The sequence below is a fragment of the Mobula hypostoma genome, chromosome 29 (assembly GCF_963921235.1).
Source record: "Mobula hypostoma chromosome 29, sMobHyp1.1, whole genome shotgun sequence".
In the NCBI taxonomy this organism is placed as follows: Eukaryota; Metazoa; Chordata; class Chondrichthyes; order Myliobatiformes; family Myliobatidae; genus Mobula; species Mobula hypostoma.
Window position 1 is genome coordinate 5,088,863 of NC_086125.1, and position 19,124 is coordinate 5,107,986.

Below are 19,124 nucleotides of genomic sequence, written 5' to 3' on the forward strand. Positions count from 1 at the left end.
GCTGGTGCCGGAGGGGTGGGTGTAGGTCATTGGCTGGTGCCGGAGGGGCGTGTGTAGGTCATTGGCTGGTGCCGGAGGGGTGGGTGTTGGTCATTGGCTGGTGCCGGAGGGGTGGGTGTTGGTCATTGGCTGGTGCTGGAGGGGCGGGTGTTGATCATTGGCTGGTGCTGGAGGGGCGGGTGTTGGTCATTGGCTGGTGCTGGAGGGGTGGGTGTTGGTCATTGGCTGGTGCTGGAGGGGTGGGTGTTGGTCATTGGCTGGTGCTGGAGGGGCGGGTGTTGGTCATTGGCTGGTGCTGGAGGGGCGGGTGTTGGTCATTGGCTGGTGCTGGAGGGGCGGGTGTTGGTCATTGGCTGGTGCTGGAGGGGCGGGTGTTGGTCATTGGCTGGTGTTGGAGAAGTGGCAGTGTAAAAGAGAATGCCTAGGAGAAGGATGTAGGGTTTTCTTGGGATACAGAGAGAGATGATGAGAATTAAACTAAGGGAATTGGGGGTGCAGGAATTCACATTAAAATGGTTGCTGGGCATGGGTGAGAGAGCACAGGTTAGGGTATTTTTTAGCTTTCTTAAGGGGTACAGGGGTTTTTTATAGGATATGACAGATAAACAGGAATAGGGTACTAGGATGGCCAAAGATGGGAGGATGAAGTGTAGGTTAGGGGGTGTGTGTGTGTGTGAGATTGGGTGAAGGGATTTAGAACGTACATCTATGGCACACTCTGGAGCAGAAGGTGGTGGTAATGCACCATTAAGCTGGGTGCCAACCGCCGTAAAACAAGACACAGACAGACAGGATTTTCTCCTTTGCTGTGGATACACAACATCAAGGAACCTGTGCTTCAGATGGGCTGTGTGAAAAGGGGTGATCTGAAATGCAACAGGTTTGGTTCTGGCCTTCAGCTCTTAGGTCAGGAGATATACCCTGAAACACTACGCCAATGCTTTTAATGTTTTTGCTCAGGTGTGCTCCCCAATGGATACAACCCCCCCGCGATGCTGTGTTGGGATGTCCTTTGTTCAGATGAACCCATCAAAGATGACAAAGATTTGGATGAGTATAATGTGGATACAATTGTGCAGTATTTCCTACAAACTGCGCACGAACAGGTAAGTATCCATCCTCGCGTGTGTGTTGGGAGATTCCAGTGGGTTGTTGGAGCCATGACAATTGGAACTACCCTTGTGTGGCTGGCTCTGGCCAGGACACTTCAACCGGGGTAGTACTGGCCATGACATCTAACTTTGCTGCCTAACAGATGCACGAAGCAGCCTGCGGGGTGACCGGGTAGAGTGGTGCAGTCACAATGCTTTCCTTAGTCAAATAGTCAAAAATGTGACCAGTACCACCAGAGACTGCTCAGGGACAATCCACCAACCATCACTCATTCTCCTTCCCCTTCCCAGTGTCAATTACCTTGCGCTAGGTCGTATAAACTCAGAGTGCCTCTGTCCACCTCCAGTTCTCACAATGGATGGCAGGAGGGTCCCATTTCGCAGCTTACAAAGTTTATTTTTATACAGTTTTTTATCAGTTTTGGCTGCAGTCTTGTTTCACTTTAATTCATGGCCATGCAATGTACCAATCTTCCTTTGGTTGCACAATGATGAGAACATTACATGCCTCCTGCCACGTACTCATTTAGCATATAGCAAAGCCCTCTGGGATTATTCAGGTTCCATTTTGTCATGTTACAAGATTAAATAACACAGAAACATAGAAAGGCTACAGCAAAATACGGGCCCTTCAGCCCACAAAGCTGTGCCGAATATGTCCTTCCTTTAGAAATTACCTAGGGTTATGATTATGAAGACACGCAGTCCTCTTTTATTGTCATTTAGTAATGCATGCATTAAGAAATGATACAATATTTCCTCCTCCTAAGGAACGAACCTTTGACTTTCTCAGGTCTTTACCTCTGACCACCTCATCCAACATCTCATTCCTAATAACGCCCTACTGGCAGGGTGAGCGATGGGGACCAGACTGGATGCTCGCATGGTTCTACCTATCAATCAGTCATTGGGGGCATAGATATGAGGACTGGAGTTGTCCATTCAGGATTTCAGGAATTATAAGGCTTGGCTAGACGACAGTCCAAATCAAGGCAATGTGAACGTCCTGTACACAGGTCAGACTTCTGACTGCACGTAGTTAGCGGTATAGAGTTGTCTCTTTCCTCTCCAGAAGCGAAAGGCCAGTTAGAAAAGTGTGGTTGCTAGAATGATAGAACACTCTATCCTGATGGGCCGAATGGCCTGATTCTGCTCTTGTGTCTTTTGGTCTTGGGGCTCTCCGGTGCCCATTTTCTCCACCTCTCACTCCCACCCCCTCTGAGTCGACGTTCCCCCCCCCCCCCATCCTTCCTCTGAGTGTCCTCACCATCCCTCCTCTTCAGGTACGTGTCTGACTCCCTCTGTAGATCCCCATCGAATCTACTGGCCCTGCGCTTTCAGTGCTCTGGGGATTAACCCAGGATGCGTTCAGAAAGATTTGCCCTTTGCACCAGTGCCGTCTGCTCACTGCAGTGCCGCAGTTTGCCTCTGGCACCTTGTCTCAGCTTGACATGGGCATGGAAAAGTTGTTTATAAATTAGCCAATGGAGGCACGGTAGTGTGGTTAACACAGTGCTTTACAGTACAGGCAACCTGGGTTAAATTCCCACCACTGCCTGTAAGGAGTTCGTATATTCTCCCCCCGTGACCGCGTGGGTTTCCTCCGGGTGCTCTGGTTTCCTCCCACAGTCCAAAGGTGTACTGGTTGTTAGGTTAATTGGTCAGTCCTAAAGAAGGGTCGCGGCCCAAAATGTCATTTCCATAGATGCCGCCTGACCTGCTGAGTTCCTCCAGCATTTTGCGTGTGTTTCGATGGTCATTGTAAATTGTCCCATGATTAGGCTTGGGTTAAAATGGGGAGTTGCTGGGTGGTGAGACTGAAAGGGCCAGAAGTGTCACGCTGTATCACAATAAATAACCCGTGGAAATGTGAAAAGTCGCCTTTCAAGTTCTGCAGTAGTGGGTGCATTTTGCTCAAATAAAATAGTTGTCTTCCCAAGTAGCAGTTCAGACGGGGCCCGCCTTGTGAGTCCGCCCCTGATATTGGGCAGGTCTGTGGAAAGATAGAGGAAACTCGTACACTAGTTTGTTACAATGTGCAACTACACTGTAATTTTTTTTTCTCACTGAACAAATCATTAATGCCTCTATCCTTTAGATAACTTTGGTAAAAACTTTGAATCGAACAGCATTCCTTATAAAGTTTTCTTGTCTCACACTCCCAAGTGTGCACTGAGCAGTTTCGGCTTACTTGTCAAGCACGCTTGTGAGGGTAAATATTCAGTCAGACGCACTCCACAGCCAGGGGAATCCCACCTTCCGGAGATCAGACAATCCGAGAGCTCGAAATCAAGTCGAGTGTACAGTCGAGAAGTAGGTGAGCCCCAGGCGGTGTTGCTGTTCCCAGGAGACAGCAGGTCTGAAACTCTCCAGGGCTTTTGGGGTGTTTTGGTGTGATTGTGAATGAATGTTTTAATGGAGTATTTCTGTCCTGCATTTTAAGGCCAAGCACTACAGAACCAAGCACATCATCATGACCATGGGATCAGATTTCCAGTTTCAAGATGCAGACATGTGGTACAAGAACATGGATAAACTCATCAAACACGTGAACGCCGAGGTAATGTCTCCGGCGCATTTGCGGGCTTATTCAGATTTCTGATTTAGAGTCGGCTTTAATTATCGCTGGCACACACAGGACAGGCCGCCTCTGGTCCTTGGCCCTGGACTCTCAGACGTTGGGTCTCCAACCTCCAGACCCTGGCCCAGATCGCAGACTCAACCTTCAGGCCTCTACCCTTAACTCCCTTAGGAATCAAGAACCTATGAATCTCTGTTTTAAAATGCACACCCAGTGACTTGGCCTACACAGCCTTCTGTGGCAACAAATTCCATAGACTCACCACCCTCTAGCATAAGAAATTCCATCTCTTAGTTTGAAAGGAATGTCCCTTCATTCCTGGGTTGTGCCAGGAACCATAGACTCACCACCCTCTAGCATAAGAAATTCCATCTCTTAGTTTGAAAGGAATGTCCCTTCATTCCTGGGTTGTGCCCTTAGATCTGAGACGCTCCCACTAATGGAAACATCTCTCCACATCCACTCTGTCTGGGACCTATCAGTGTTTGGTAGGTTTCGATGAGATCCTCCTCATCTTTCCAAACTGCTCTGAGCACAGGCGCAGAGATATCAAGCCTTTCACTCCCAGGATCATTCTGAGCCACTCCAGGGCCAGCACAACTTTCCTTGGATACGGGGCTCAAAATTGCTCACTATGTTCCAAAGGCTGATGGCCAATGCTTTTGGATGTGTTGAGAATGTGCTTTGGGAAACTAGTCTGCCGTTACCAGACGGGCATAATTGTCTCCAATGTCCTTGGCCTGGACTGGAATTGATGTTGGAGACCCTGTGAGGTCATCAGTTTGCTGGGAGTACTCAGGCAGCTGGTGGGCTTAGCGTGTTAGAACATCTTTGTGCATTCGATAAGTACGTTCACTGGAACCTCTCGATTTGTTTATTGACAGCAAAGTAAAGGGAGCAATGTCAACGTGCTCTACTCCACACCTTCCTGCTACCTACAGGAGTTAAACAAGGCAAATCTCACCTGGTGAGTTTCGGGCTGTTTTTCTAACCACCTCCCCTCACTCTTGAAAGCATTGAACTCCTTACAGACCCATGGATGTGTAGGCCACAGAAGCCTTGAGCAAGAATCACTCATCGGGTAAAGATCAAGTAGTTTGTAAATGGAAAGTATTGATGTTGATTACTCAACTCCTTGATCAGCCTCTCGTTGGTTCAGGCACAAGGTGAGGAAAGCTGAACACTGGGGAACTTTGGCAACTCGAAGTCCCTTGTTCTCTCCGCACATCCCAGCACTCACACTGAACCCCGCGTGTGTTGTTTTCTTTTTAAATCCGGGGTTGTGTTTACGCTTTGGAGAACTGTATCCTGAACGCCATAGATTATACACACAGTGAGAACTTCATTGGTGTGGGAAGTAGCTCATAAAGTGGCCACTGGGTGTACATACAAGGTCATCTGCTGACGTAGCCCGTCCACTTCAAGGTTTGATGCGTCGTGCATTCAGAAATGTTTTTCTGTTTTTTCTGCACACCATTGTAGTAACACATGCATATCTGAGGTTACTTCCTGTCAGACAGAACCAGTCTGACAGTTCTCCTCCGACCTCTCTCACTTACAAGGCATTTTCACCCACAGAACTGCCGCCTACTGGATGTTTTTTTTCTAATTGCACCATTCTCTATAAACTCCAGAGACTGTTGTATGTGAAAACCACGGGAGATCAACAGTTTCTGAGATACTGAAACTGCCCCATCTACGAACAGTAATTCCACAGTCAAAGTAACTGAGATCACACTTCTTCCCCGTCCAACGTTTGGTCTGAATGACGACTGAACCCCTTGTCCGTGTCGGCATTGAGTTGCTGTCACAGGATTGGCTGGTTGGACATTTGCATTGGCGAGCAGGTGTACCTAATAAAGTGGCCACTGAGGGTGACAACCAGCGCAGAAGATGTACCCAGCACAGGTTACAGAGCTTGCACTGCGGACAGAGAGGTCTTGGGGTACAGATCCGTAGTTCTCTGAAAGTGCCTGGTAGGTGGTCAGTGCATGTGGAGCGGGGTTTAATGCTTTGCTGCTGCTTGTGTGAAGGGTGGGGGGGATTCGGGGCTTCTGTGTTTCTATCATTCATTCCATGGGGTCTCCTGTTTTCTGGATGTCTGTGAAGAGCAAGAATTTCAGGTTGTATACTGTATACATTCTCTGATATTAAATGAATCTTAAAACCTTACAAGCCTTGGGCAAGGTGTAACACGTGCTTAGCCTCCTGATCAGGGTCAAGTGAAGCCATTGGAGCAGGTGGTGGATGGTTGTACGAGCAGCCGGTGCAGATCACAGGTCCTGGTTACGTGACCACTGACGCCAGGCGGACAATCTCTGAAAAGCAATAATGATGGCTGGCATTACCCGTCTTGTAAAGACACTGCCCAGAAGAAGACAATGGCAAAGCACTTCTGCAGAAAAGTTTGCCAAGAGCAATCACGGTCACAGAAAGAGAATGCTTATCCGTGTCACATGACATGTCACATGACATGCCACATGACGAATGAACTGTGTTCACTTCCGGTCACCCCTTTGCAGGAAGGATGTGGAGGCTTTGGAGAGGGTGCAAAAGAGGTTCATCAGGACATTGGACAAACTTGGGTCATTTTCTCTGAAGCATCAGAGACTAGGGAAGATCTGAAAGCTGTACAAAGTTAAGAGAGGCTCTGCTAGGATAGGTAGTCATGTCTCTTCCCTGGGGTGGAAACGTTAAATACTAGGGAGTGTAGGTTTAAGTTGAGGGGGGAAAGTTTGAAGGAGATGTGTGGGAGGGCATTTATTTTTTTACAGGGAGAGTGGTGGGTCTTTGGAATAGACTGTCAGGGCAAGTGGTGGGAGAAGATACAAGACCGCTGTTTAGGAGGCTGGTAGACCAACACTCGAGTGTGGAACAGAGAGCGTGGGATCAAGTGCTGGCAGATGGGATTAGTTTCATTTGGCATCATGATTGGCACATTATTATGGGCCAGGTGGCCTGCTCCTCTTCTGTTTTATGTTTTATTATGGTACACTAATGCTGTGGCCTTTCACCAGTTCACAAGACACAGCATCACTGCCAACGTCAGCGTTTATTGTCAGCCCCCGGTTGCTCCTGAAGTGATAGCTCTGCTGAACTCTTTTACAAAACAACCTCGGGGTCAGAAAGTTGGGGCTGGAGTTACATGAAATCACATAGGGACACCGGATCTCTGCTGGGCAATAGTGAAAACAGGAAGTGGTTTACAAATATCCCCTTGTTCCACTTCGCTATCAGTAAAATTAGATTCAATTGTGAAACGCAGATGGGGATGTGAACCCGTTTCAGGATCAGTAGACCAGCAACACAAACATGGCACTGATCCTACACAAGGTTGTTATAAGTCAGCACATTCTTCCCTCACATTGCTGGCTTTGTACAAATTAAAGAAATAAAAATATTGAAAATACATTGTAAGCGATGACAAGATCACTGCATGATGCGAGAGGCAGCGTATAACTGCAGTCTTCATCCCCCTTTCCGCAGGTTGGTCAAGACTGATGACTTCTTCCCATATGCAGACGGTCCCCACCAGTTCTGGACAGGTTACTTCACCAGCCGACCCGCTCTGAAGCGATACGAGAGGATGAGCAACAACTTCCTACAAGTGGGTAGGATTTGTATGTACCGGGTCTAACCTTTGGACCCAGGACACTGGTCCCAATTTGAAGCTGAAGAGTTTCATCTGGGGACGAGAGACCGTTCTGAGTTTGGCCCCAAGTAGCACACCCATATCCAATTCCATAACGTACATCACCCCCCCCCCCCACCCCACCCCTGCTGGTGAAGGTTTTGTCCTTGTCTCCAGACTTGGAACAAGTGGAACAGTGAGGTAGTGTTCATGGACCATTGGCAAAGTGGGGGGAGAACCTGTTCCTAAGATGCTGAGTGTGGGTTTTCAGGCTCCTGTACCTCCTCCCTGATGATGGGGTCCTTAACGACAGATGCCACCTTCTTGAGACACTGCCTGTTGAAGGTGATTGGGGGGCTTGTGCCTGAGATAGAGCTGGCTCAGTCTGCAGCCTCTTGTGTCCCTGTGCATTGGAGCCTCGAAGCCAGGCAGTGATGCACCCAGTCAGAACACTCTCCACTGTACATCTGTATGAAGTTTGCCGGAACCTTTGGTGATATACCAAATCTCCTCAAGCTCCATATGAAGTAGAGTCACTGGTGAGCCTTCGTCATGATTGTGCCATCGTGTTGGGCCCAGAATAGTTCCTCTGAGATGTTAATGCCCAGGGACTTGAAACTGCTCACCCCTTCCAGTACTGACTGTTCACTGAAGATTCGTGTGTTCTCCCAACTTCCCATTCCTGGGATTGGCTTTATATTTCAATCACAGATTTATTTAAATATTTTAATTTGATCGATTTTTAAAGTCTTCAGCTGTGGTTAGATTTGATCTTGTGCATTTAAATCAATAGCCCAGCATGTTGAGTCATTGGACTAGTAACTGTCATGACACCATTATGCTCTTGATTGAAGATGTTTCTGTGAAGCACTTTGCTGTGTTGAAGGTGCAACACAGAGGGAGGCTAATTGTAAAGTGAATTGGAAACATTCATGAAATAGGAGTACAGGTTTCTCCCGCCATCTGAAGGTAGAGCGTTCCTATGAAATGGTTCGTAAGCCGGAATGTCGTAAAGCGAAGAAGTAATTACCATTTATATATATGGAAAAAATATGTGAGCGTTCGCAGACCCAGAAAATAACCTACCAAATCATGCCAAATAACACATAAAACCTAAAATAACAATAACATACAGTAAAAGCAGGAATGATATGATAAATACACAGCCTACATAAAGTAGAAATATTTCTCTACAATCATCGCCACACTGTTCTCCGCAGTGAAAATCTCACGCAAGCGCTCTCGACAGAAACACTCTCTCCAGTAACCTCTAAGCTATGAAGCTGCCAAATCATGCCAAATAACACATAAAAATACACAGCCTATATAAAGTAGAAATAATGTATGTAGAGTGTAGTATCACTTACCGGAATCGGGAAGGCAGCGCCGAGCACACTGATGATGATGGGTTAGGCTGAGTCGTCGGAGGTTGGGGTGGTGCAGTGGTCCCCAACCTCCGGGCAGCGAACTGATACCAATCCTCGGAGAATGCAGCGGTAGCCAGGACGCACCCAACACATCTTTAAGAAAAAAGCCGAAATAAACAAGCTAGTTAATTAGGTGCCGCCCAGCACGTAAATGTTGGCCCAGATCAGAGGCGACGCAATTGGCACCTTGTCCATATCCTTCCATCTCCCTTACATCCACGACCCTATCCAAATGTCTCCTATAAGTCTCTAATGTGTTTGCCTCTATCACCACACACAGCAGTGCATTCCAGACATCCACCACTCTGAGTAAAGAAAACTTGCTCCCCCTCACCTTCAATGCATGCCCTCTGGTATTAGACATTTCTACACTGGAAACCAGATACTCTCTGCCTATGCCTCTCATAATCTTACAAACTTCTGTCAGACCCCCTCTGCCTCTGCTAGTCCAAAGAAAACAATCGAAGTTTCTCTGGCCTCTCATGATGGTACACGCCCTCTACACCAGGCAGCATCCTGGTAAACCTCTTTATTATAATAATGGAGGCCATTCAGCCTGTCAAATCTATGCCAGCTCACACCACTCTCCCTGAGATCCCTCCACCTACACAAGGGGGAATTTGCTGAGGCCATTTCACCTGGCGGTCACAAGTCTGTAGGACCTGGGGTGGAGCTGGAACATCTGATGGAATTGTCAGCACCAGAGACCCCGGTTTGATCCCGACCTCCTGTACTGTCTGTGTGGAGTTTGCACCTTCCCCCCCGTGACTGTGTAGGTTTCCTCCGGGTGCTCTGGTTTCTTCCCATGTCCCAGAGGCGTGGGGACTGGTAAGTTATCTGGCTGTTGTAAATTGCCCCCAGTGTTGTAGGTGAGTGAGATAATCCGGGGCTTTTACGGGAAGGTGGGAGGGGAACCAAGTGGGATTAAGTTGCTAGAGTGCAAATGGAGTTTGATGGTCAGCATGAACCCGTTGGGGCAAACAGCCTGTATCTTTCCATGACTCTTTGTCCAGTATAACATGGAAACTCCTCATGGACAGTGGCAGAGGTTGCAACTAAACCCAAGCAACGGACCGGAAAAGACTCCGGGAAGTGATGGATACAGCCCAGTCCATCACCGGTAAGGCTGTCCCCAGACTGAGCACATTTACATGGAGTGCTACCACAGGAGAGCATCATCCATCATCAAAGACAGCTGCCATCCAGGGCAGCATTGAGTAGGAGGTAGAGAAGCCTCGGGTCCCACACCACCAGGATCAGGAACAGTTCTCACCCCACAACCATCAGGCTCCTGAACCGGAGTGGAAAACTTCACTCACCTCAACTCTGAACTGATTCCACAAACTACAGACTCCGGTTCAAGGACTCTTTGACAACTCATGTTCTCAGTATTATTATTTGCATAGTCTGTCTCCTATTGCACATTGGCTGTCCATATGGGTCTTTGTTTATGTATGTCCTTTGTATATTCTGCTCTATTTCTTTATTTTCCTGCAAATGCCTGAAAAAGAATGAATCTCGGGGTAGTAACATGTATGTACTTTGATAATGAGCTAACTTTGAACTTTGAGAAGTCACTGGAGCTATCAGGAGCTCAGTGTTATGTAAGGTCAGCCATGTAGGGGAGATCCTGGAGCCTGTACTGAGCAAACTGGAGATGTTCTCCGGTCGGAAAGTTACTGTGTCCATTCCTTCACAGATCTGCAATCAGCTGGAGGTCCTGGCGGCTTCGCACGCTCGTAACGGCCCGTATGGTGTTGGAGACAGCTCTGTGCTGAGTAAGTGCGGTGGTTTACTGTTGTCACCTGTACCAAGGTACAGTGGAAAGCTTGTCTTACATACCAGTCAAATCGTTACACAGTGCATTGAGGTAGCACAAAGTGGAACAATAACAATGCAGAATAAAATGTTAAAGCTACCGAGCAGGTGTAGTGCAGTTAAACAATAATGTTCAAGATTATAATGAGGTAGATTGTTTGGTCAAGAGTTCATTTTATCGTACAAATGTTTGTTCAAGAGTCTTATAAAAGCAGTCTTTGAGCCTGATTTTTTAAAAAAAATTATTGGAATTCAGTGTGGAATAGTCCCTCCCGGCCCTTCAAACACCCGATTTAACCCCAGCCTAATCACAGGACAGTTCACAATGACCAATTAACCTACCAAACAGTACGTCTTTGGACTGTGGGAGGAAACCGGAGCACCCGGAGGAAACCCACACAGGCACAAGGAGAACATACGAGCTCTCACAGGCAGCAGCAGGAATTGAACCTGGGTCGCTGGTACTGTAAAGCAATGTGCTAACCACTACACTACCGTGCCATCCCAAGCATGATACCTGTTTTCAGGCTTTTGTATTTCTGCCCGTTGGGAGAGATGGCCGGATGGGCGGTGCTTTCAATTACGCTGGTGGCTGCTTTACTGAGGCAGCAAGAACGACGGTAGAGGCTGGTTTCCAAGAAGCCCTGAGCTGTCCACAACTCTCTGCGGTTTCTCACAGCCACTTGCTGAGCAGTTAGGCATCCAGATGAGGTGCTTTCTTTGGTGCACTGGTAAAAAATTGTTAAGGATCAACAGAGACATGTCAAATTGATTTATCCTCATGAGGAACTAGAAGCGTTGGTGAACTTTGTGACATCAGCGTGGTAGGACCAGGATTGTCTATTGATGTTCACACCTCAGGACTTGAAGCTGTCAACTCTCTCAACCTCAGCATTACACACTTTAACAGGAGTGTGCGCACCCCAACTGAACTCCCTAAGATATTTGTTGGATTAGAGAGTATGATCTTATAAGGAGAGGTTGGACATACTTGGGTCACTTTCTCAGTGGCTGAGGGAAGACCCGAAAGCTGTACAAAGCTATGAGATGGGTAGTCATGTCTCTTTCCTGAGGTAGACATGTCAAATACCAGAGAGTGTGGGTTTAAAGTGAGGGCAGAAAGTTTAAAGGAGATGTGGGGGAGGGCATTTATTTTTGTGGGTGTTAGGAATAGATTGTCAGGGGAAGTGGTGGGAGCAGACACAATACTGGTGTTTAAGAAGCTGTTAGACCATGGGTTCCCAACGTTTTTTATGCCATGGGCCCTACCATTAACTGAAGTTCAAAGACATGAACGTGGACTAGAGGGAGATGGATCAAGTATAGGCATTTGGGATTAGTTCCACCAGAAGCTTGTGCACCACCCCCCTCTCTGAAGCCAATGCGACTCGTCGTTATTCGAGATAGGGGAGGTGTCAGTGGAGTTAGAGTAGAATGTGTCCACAGGGTTGTGAGTCTCCAGGGAGTAGAGTAGAGGGCTGAGGACACAACCTCGTGGAGCACCAGTGTTTAGAATAATCATGGCAGAGGTACCGCTGCCTATCCTTACTGATTGTGTCCTGTTGGTCAGGAGGTCAAAGGTCCGGCTGCAGAGGGACGTGTTGACTCCCAGGGTCCCAAGTTTCCGTTACTGTTGGTGGGCTAGTAATAAACAGGGTGGGTGGGAGTCCTCCCAATGGCTCCACCATTCGGATACGGTAAGGAAACAGCCCCTTCTGCCCAAACTTTCCATACTGACCAAGTAATGGAATGGCTGACCTGCCAAGCTAATTACATTATTCAAGATCTATGGATGTGTCTCTACTCAGCTTCAGAGGGGAGTTTGTAGATGTAGTGTATTTGGATTGAAAGAAGGCATTTGATAAAGTACCAGGGGAAGATGAGATATTGGGGGAGGTGTGTTGATGTGGATAACAGAGGAGACGGAGTCACAGTTAAGGAGTACCTTTCAGACTGGAATCCTTAAGCATCAGTCTTGACCCTTACCTATTCACTACATACGCTCAGTGGCCACTTTATTAGGTATGTCTGTTCATCTCATTAATGCAAATATTTAATTAACCAATCAGGTGGCAGCAACTCAATGCATAAAAGAAAGCAGACATGGTCAAGGGGTTCAGTTGTTGTTCAGACCAGACATCAGAATGGGAAGAAGTATGAATGATTATCTCATCTCAGCTTGCTGATGACAAAATAATGATTGAGAGGGCATGTTGCAATGAGGGTATTTGGATTCTACACTGGGACGTGGATAGGTTGAGTGGGCAAAAGTTGGGCCATTGGACTTTAGTGTGAGGTCGTGCATTTCAGCAGAGGGAATCAAAATGCAGACAGTTATCTCGATGGAGAGAGACTGCAGAAGTGTGGAGTCCAGAGGGACACAATGTTGGCATGAAGGTGCAGGCGGCCTTTATGCAAAAGGGTTGGAGGTTGAAACTAGACAGAACTGTTACAGTTGTGTTGGGTGTTGCTCAGGCTTCATTTAACAAAGTATATGCTGCCGTAGGAGGAAACTAGAAGAGTTTCATTTGGCTTGGAGACCTTGCACTCTGCTCCCTTCTCCAAGCTATTAATGATATACTTGCGTATCCGTGCACATCTTGGAATGTGAGAGGGAGCCGGAACACCCGGAGGAAACCCAGGCAGTCACCAGGAGAATCTTGGTTCCTGGGAGTGGGTTTGGATTCCAGTGCAATGTTTCCAGACTGGAGCCGAGAGTCACAGGCAGGTGCAACTGGTACAGGAAGGGATAGCTCCGAGTTTATCTCTGTGACTGAGGAGGACGGGTTTCTGTTACTGGAGGAGACAGGTGACGGGTTCTGTTGTTGTTATCATTCATTCTATGGGGATCTTGTTTCATGAACGTCTGTGAAGAGTAAGAATCTCAGGTTGTATACATTCTCTGATACTAAATTGATCCATTTGACTCTCGGGTTCTTTGCCGTCTGTCAGTTTAAGAACTGCCCTGTGATCACCCACTAATGCTGTTGTTGGATTTAGGGAAGGCGATGGGGGTGGCTCAGCACCACGATGCGGTCTCTGGGACGGAGAAACAGCACGTTGCGTATGACTACGCCAAGAGACTCTCCAAAGGTTGGGATCAGTGTGAGGTACGAGAGGCGCTTCCCCAACATCAGAGTCAGAGTCGGGAATAATATCGCCGGCATATGACGTGAAATGTGATAACTTTGCTGCAGCAGTACAATGCAATACATAATAATAGAAAAAAAACACTGAATATATATGTTAAATAGTAGAGCAAAAATAGAAATAAAAAAGTAGTGAGGTGGTGTTCATGGGTTCAGAGGGGAAGAAGCTGTTCCTGAATCGTTGAGTGTGCGTCTTCAGGATTCTGTACCTCCTCCCTGATGGTAGCAATGAGAACAAGGCCTGGCCTGGGTGGTGGGGGTCCTTAATGATGGACGCCACCTTTCTGAGGCATTGCTCCTTGAAGATGCCCTGGATAGTACGGAGACTAGTGCCCATGACCCCCCACCCCGCCAATACCAGACGGTGATGTCCCAGTCAGAATGCTCTCCAGGGTACAGCTGTAGAAATGTGCGAGTGTTTTTGGTGACATACCAAATCACTTTGAATCCCAATGAAATACAGCTGCTGTCGTACTTTCTTTGTAGCTGCATCGATACGTTGGGCCCAGGTTAGATCCTCAGAGATATTGACACCCAGGAATTTGAAGTTGCTCACTCTTTCCACTTCTGATCCCTCTTTGAGAATTGCTTTGTGTTCCCTCGTCTTACCCTTCCCGAAGTCCACAATATATTCCATACCCATTTTCATATTTTCTTACAACAGTGAAAGAGGCCATTCAGCCCATCGTAATCCCATCCTACCAGTAATAAGGGGGAGGAATGGGACAGAGACAGGAAGATGTTTGTCATAAGCAACCTCTGCCCCAATCTCTCCCTGTTGCCCCCACACACTGGTTATCTTTCCCCTCAGCCCTGATGCAGTCTCAACCCAAAATATTGTTGTGCACCTTTTGCCTCCGTAGATTCTGCTCAACACACCGGTTACTTCTAGTGTTCTGATGTTTTTTAATCTACATTCCTGCATCTGTAGTCTCGTTTTCTTCAGATTTTCCTCGCACCTTCAGTTCTGGTCACCTCACTATAGGAAGGATGTGGAAGCATTGGAAAGGGTACAGAGGAGATTTACCAGGATGCTGCTTGGTTTAGAGAGGATGCATTATGATCAGAGATTAAGGGAGCTAGGGCTTTACTCTTTGGAGAGAAGGAGGATGAAAGGAGACACGATAGAGGTGTACAAGATAATAAGAGGAATAGATAGAGTGGATAGCCAGCGCCTCTTCCCCAGGGCACCACTGCTCAATACAAGGGGACATGGCTTTAAGATAAGGGGTGGGAAGTTCAAGGGGGGTATTAGAGGAAGGTTTTTTACTCAGAGAGTGGTTGGTGCGTGGAATGCACTGCCTGAGTCAGTGGTGGAGGCAGATACACTCGTGAAGTTTAAGAGACTACTAGACAGGTATATGGAGGAATTTAAGGTGGGGGGTTATATGGGAGGCAGGGTTTGAGGGTCGGCACAACATTGTGGGCCAAAAGGCCTGTAATGTGCTGTACTATTCTATGTTCTATGAACCCAGGTCACTGGCACCGTAATAACATTACACTAAACGTGCCATCCTCCAATAAATATTAAGAGTCCGTTTTCTGGTCAAAGTTCTTCCTTTGCGTCACTTAATGATCAGGTAGGATGGGGTTTGCTAATGTGCTGCCATTTTGTTTTCAGGTGCTTATTAGTAATGCCCTCTCAAGTCTCAGCGGATCCAAGCAGAATTTTGTCTTCTGTAGCAAGCTCAATATTAGTGTCTGTCCTCAAATCGAAGAGCTTGACAGTGTAAGTTCTTTGCAACTTGATATGTCCTTGGAGCTCCTCCCCATTCTTCCCCCTTGCCATCCAATCCAATTCTGAGGAGCTGGTGTAGGTCAGAGAGCACAGCTGTTGGGTGGAAGACACTTGGTGTGAGTTAGTTTGTAGACCACGGAGTCATGGAGCATGGAATGAGGGTGATTGGCTAGGGCAGTCTTGCAACGGCCAAGGTGTGCAGGTAACCAAGGCAAGACCTGCTGATGAGCCAAGGCAAAAGAGTTGGGTTAATGTTACAGAGTTGGAAATGGGTGACCTTGGGGTTGGCTGGCACCAGTATTAATTCAAGCCTCAGGCTGGTGTCGAGGATAACCACATTGGTACCAGTCTGTGTTAGTTTCAAGGGATGGTTTCACAGGACTGGGAATTGAGTTTGTGATGGGAAAGGAAGGTGATGGATTCAGATTTGGATTCACTTATCACATCTGTGTCGATGTGCCTTTTGCGTTAATGGCCAACACGCCCAGAGCTGTGCTGGGAAAGCAGGTGATACTCGCTTATCCAACAGGAAGGGGTGGGAGTGGAGGAGGGTTGGGAATGTTGGGTAAACAGTCTGATGGATCAGGGATCAGTGAAGATTCTCAGACGACAGTGATGATAAATCTGGTGTGCATGTTGCGGGATTTTCCAATAAGTTGCTGAGGGTAAGTGGGAATTGGAAAGTGAGGGGTTGCTTTGTATCGAAGGTTCATTGCTAACCATTCTCTCTGACCAGTTCACAGTCACTCTGTACAATCCTTTGGCCAGGGCAGTGAGAACATACGTGCGACTACCTGTCAATGGCTCAAGCTATGTAGTCTCTGATCCGGAAGGCAGCTCAGTGCAAAACCAGGTAACGCAAATCTGAAGTGACTAGTGAGAAATTCTTGGCCTTGTGATCAACTTTGTTTGCCAGTAATGTATCAAACTTGCTATTGGATAACTCCTGCTTTTAGCAGCTTCCTCATGGACCTGCTGGGGCATCATATCACAAAATTAGAATGTCAATGATGTAGAAACTTATTTATAATTCTTCTGTTTTGTGTGTGTGTATCAAATCCCCCAACATTCCCAACCCTCCCGGCCCACCCTCCGACATTCCTGCCCCCCCCGTACCTCCTGCCCCTCCATCCTATGTTCCCGCCTCCCCTCCCCACCTTCCCGCCCCCTCCCTGCCCCACCAGGTTGTTGCTGTGTCAGCTTTCACGAAAGCGGTGCGAAAGGACCGGGGCTACGTGGTGAACGAGCTGGTGTTTGAGGCCCGGCTTCCGGCTTTAGGTTTTGCAACTTACAGTGTGTCCAGGAAGCCGGAAAGGTTCACGTTCCACAGACTGGTCAGACCGCCAAGCAAGCATCAGGGTGGGAAAAGGGATGCCCTGTCTATTAAAAATGAGGTAAGCAGCATCTTCCCTTGGGGACGTTTACTGAGCTGCCGATGCTGGGGTTGAAGTTTCCTGGGCAGTGAGCGGGTTGGTTCTCGGCACAGTGCCTTGACTTTGGAGGGTTAACTTGAACCTTGCTACAAGAAATTATCGTCACTGTTTCAATTTTTCCCCAAATGCACTTTGTTTTATTGAAACTGCTCTCTGTGCATTTGTGACTTAATACAAAAGAAATCTCCTCACAGGTTGAGTGAGATGAAACTTTTCTCTTTGGAGTGACGGGGGGGGGGGCGGTGAGGAGTGACTTGATAGAGCTGTATAAGATAAGAGGCATTGATGGAGTGGACAGCGTGAGACATTTTCCCAGGGTGGAAATGGTTAATACCAGAGGGCATAATTTTAAGGCGATTGAAGGGATGTGGGGGGATGTCCGGTGTCTTTTTTTCACACAGTGGTGAGTGGAAATCCCTGTAGGGGGTGAAGGTAGAGGCAGATTCATCGGGATCTGAGATGATGGGTGATAGAAAACGGAGGGCAATGCAGGAGGGAGGAGTTGGATGATCTTAGAGTGGGCTGGAAGATCAGCACATTGTGAGCGGCAGGGCCTGTACTGTGCTGTAGTCTTCTATGTCCTGCGTCCTCTATCATCTTTGGGTGCTTAATGTAAGACGGCCTTTTCTGAGTTCCTGCCCCAACCCTGGGGTGACTTTCTGGTCACCCGCTCAATGCCGCCCCCTCTGGGTGCGTTAGGTCGTCTTTACTGAGAGAACTGTGAGTGAGGACGGGGGAACTAAAGCGTGGATCGGGTTATCCTCTGACCCACACAGCTTCCAAATCGCCCTCGTCTGTATCTCAGCACCCTCGTCTGTATGTAATTGCCCTCATCTTTTCTGCACTCCGGCAACTTTGGTTCCTTTCAGTTCTGGCGACCCACACTCCTCGGCTCCATGGTACCAACTGTACCCACCTGTTAAACCCTGTCCCCGTCACCCGGGCAGTATAGCACTGTGACAAAGACTGCAAATGTTACTTTTCTTTCCTCCTCATGCAGTACGTCCGAGTGTTATTTGACCAGAACACCGGTCTGATCAGTGCAATTGAGAACTTGCACAAGAATCTCTCTCTGCCCGTTACGCAAAATTTCTACTGGTAAGTGACCTTCATGCAGGGAGCTCTCACCCTCTGTATTAAGTTTACTGTTAACCTCGTGCAGGGAACTCTCCCTCCGTACGAATTAACAATAGATTCCTCTGAAGCAGCACCTTGGAAACTAAGCCACAGCAAACTGACTGACAAATTGCGAGTAGAGAGACAGGGAGAGGGGGCAGACAGTCCATAGGTTGTGGAATCAGTTCAGAGTTGAGGTTAGTGAAGTAACATTTTCTTGAGTCAGCATTCCTTGTAGGTGTGCTCAGTGGTGCTGAGGCTTTCCCCTGTGACGGACTGGGCCGTGTGTAGACTTTTCTGTTCTTGGGTAGTGCTGTTTCCATGGTTCATATGTAGTGAAAGTTGTCAAAGTTTTAGATGACGCGCCAAATCTGCGCAAACTTCTCAGTCTTCTAAGGCAGTGGTCCCCAACCTCCGGGCCGCGGACCAATACATTACTGCGGTGGCCAGAACGCATCCAGCACATCTTTAAGAAGAAAGCCGAAATAAACAAGCTAACTAATTAGGTGCCGCCCGGCACATAAATGTTGGTCCAGATCAGAGGCGACACAATTGGCAATCGCCTCTGATTTGGGCCGACATTCATGTGCCGGGCAGCATCTAATTAATTAGCTTGTTTATTTTGGCTCTTTTCTTAAAGATGTGCTGGGTGCATTCTGGCTACCGCTGCACTCCTCACGGCAATGTATCGGTCCGCGGCCTGGAGGTTGGGGACCACTGTTCTAAGGGATTCCCATCCTAGGGTTCACAGACCCTCAATTAATGGCATAAAAAAAGGTTGGGAACCTCTATTAAATTCAGGATAGCCAGAGGTCCATGGACTGTGGGACGCCAGTATTTTGGAGCAGATTACAGAGATAAGCAGGAGATTTAGATGCTGGAATCTGAAGTAAATAAAACAAACTGGAAGAACTCAGCAGGGTGGGCATCATCTGTGGAGGCAAACGATAGTTGATGTTTTGGGTCGAGACCTTCATCAAGAGTGGTGGGAAAAAAAATGAGTAGGAGGAGATGGCCAGTGGAAAGAAGGGGAAAGTAGCAAGATCTGGCAAGTGATAAGTGGATCCAGGTGAGGAGAGTGTGATTGGGAAATGGAGTCAGATGGGGAGGGAGGGAGGA

General features: G+C 47.7%; 1 protein-coding gene across 1 annotated transcript in view; it reads left to right on the top strand.

Moving 5' to 3' along the window:
- Nucleotides 1-19,124, top strand: part of man2b1 (mannosidase, alpha, class 2B, member 1) — a 61,896-nt gene that overhangs the window by 22,281 nt on the left and 20,491 nt on the right. The window contains exons 6-15 of the mRNA XM_063035876.1: nucleotides 961-1,106; nucleotides 3,556-3,672; nucleotides 4,578-4,660; nucleotides 7,180-7,300; nucleotides 10,451-10,529; nucleotides 13,570-13,679; nucleotides 15,340-15,447; nucleotides 16,193-16,309; nucleotides 16,641-16,850; nucleotides 17,890-17,987. Coding sequence (XP_062891946.1) covers nucleotides 961-1,106; nucleotides 3,556-3,672; nucleotides 4,578-4,660; nucleotides 7,180-7,300; nucleotides 10,451-10,529; nucleotides 13,570-13,679; nucleotides 15,340-15,447; nucleotides 16,193-16,309; nucleotides 16,641-16,850; nucleotides 17,890-17,987 — 1,189 coding nt within the window. The remainder of the gene's footprint in view (nucleotides 1-960; nucleotides 1,107-3,555; nucleotides 3,673-4,577; nucleotides 4,661-7,179; nucleotides 7,301-10,450; nucleotides 10,530-13,569; nucleotides 13,680-15,339; nucleotides 15,448-16,192; nucleotides 16,310-16,640; nucleotides 16,851-17,889; nucleotides 17,988-19,124) is intronic.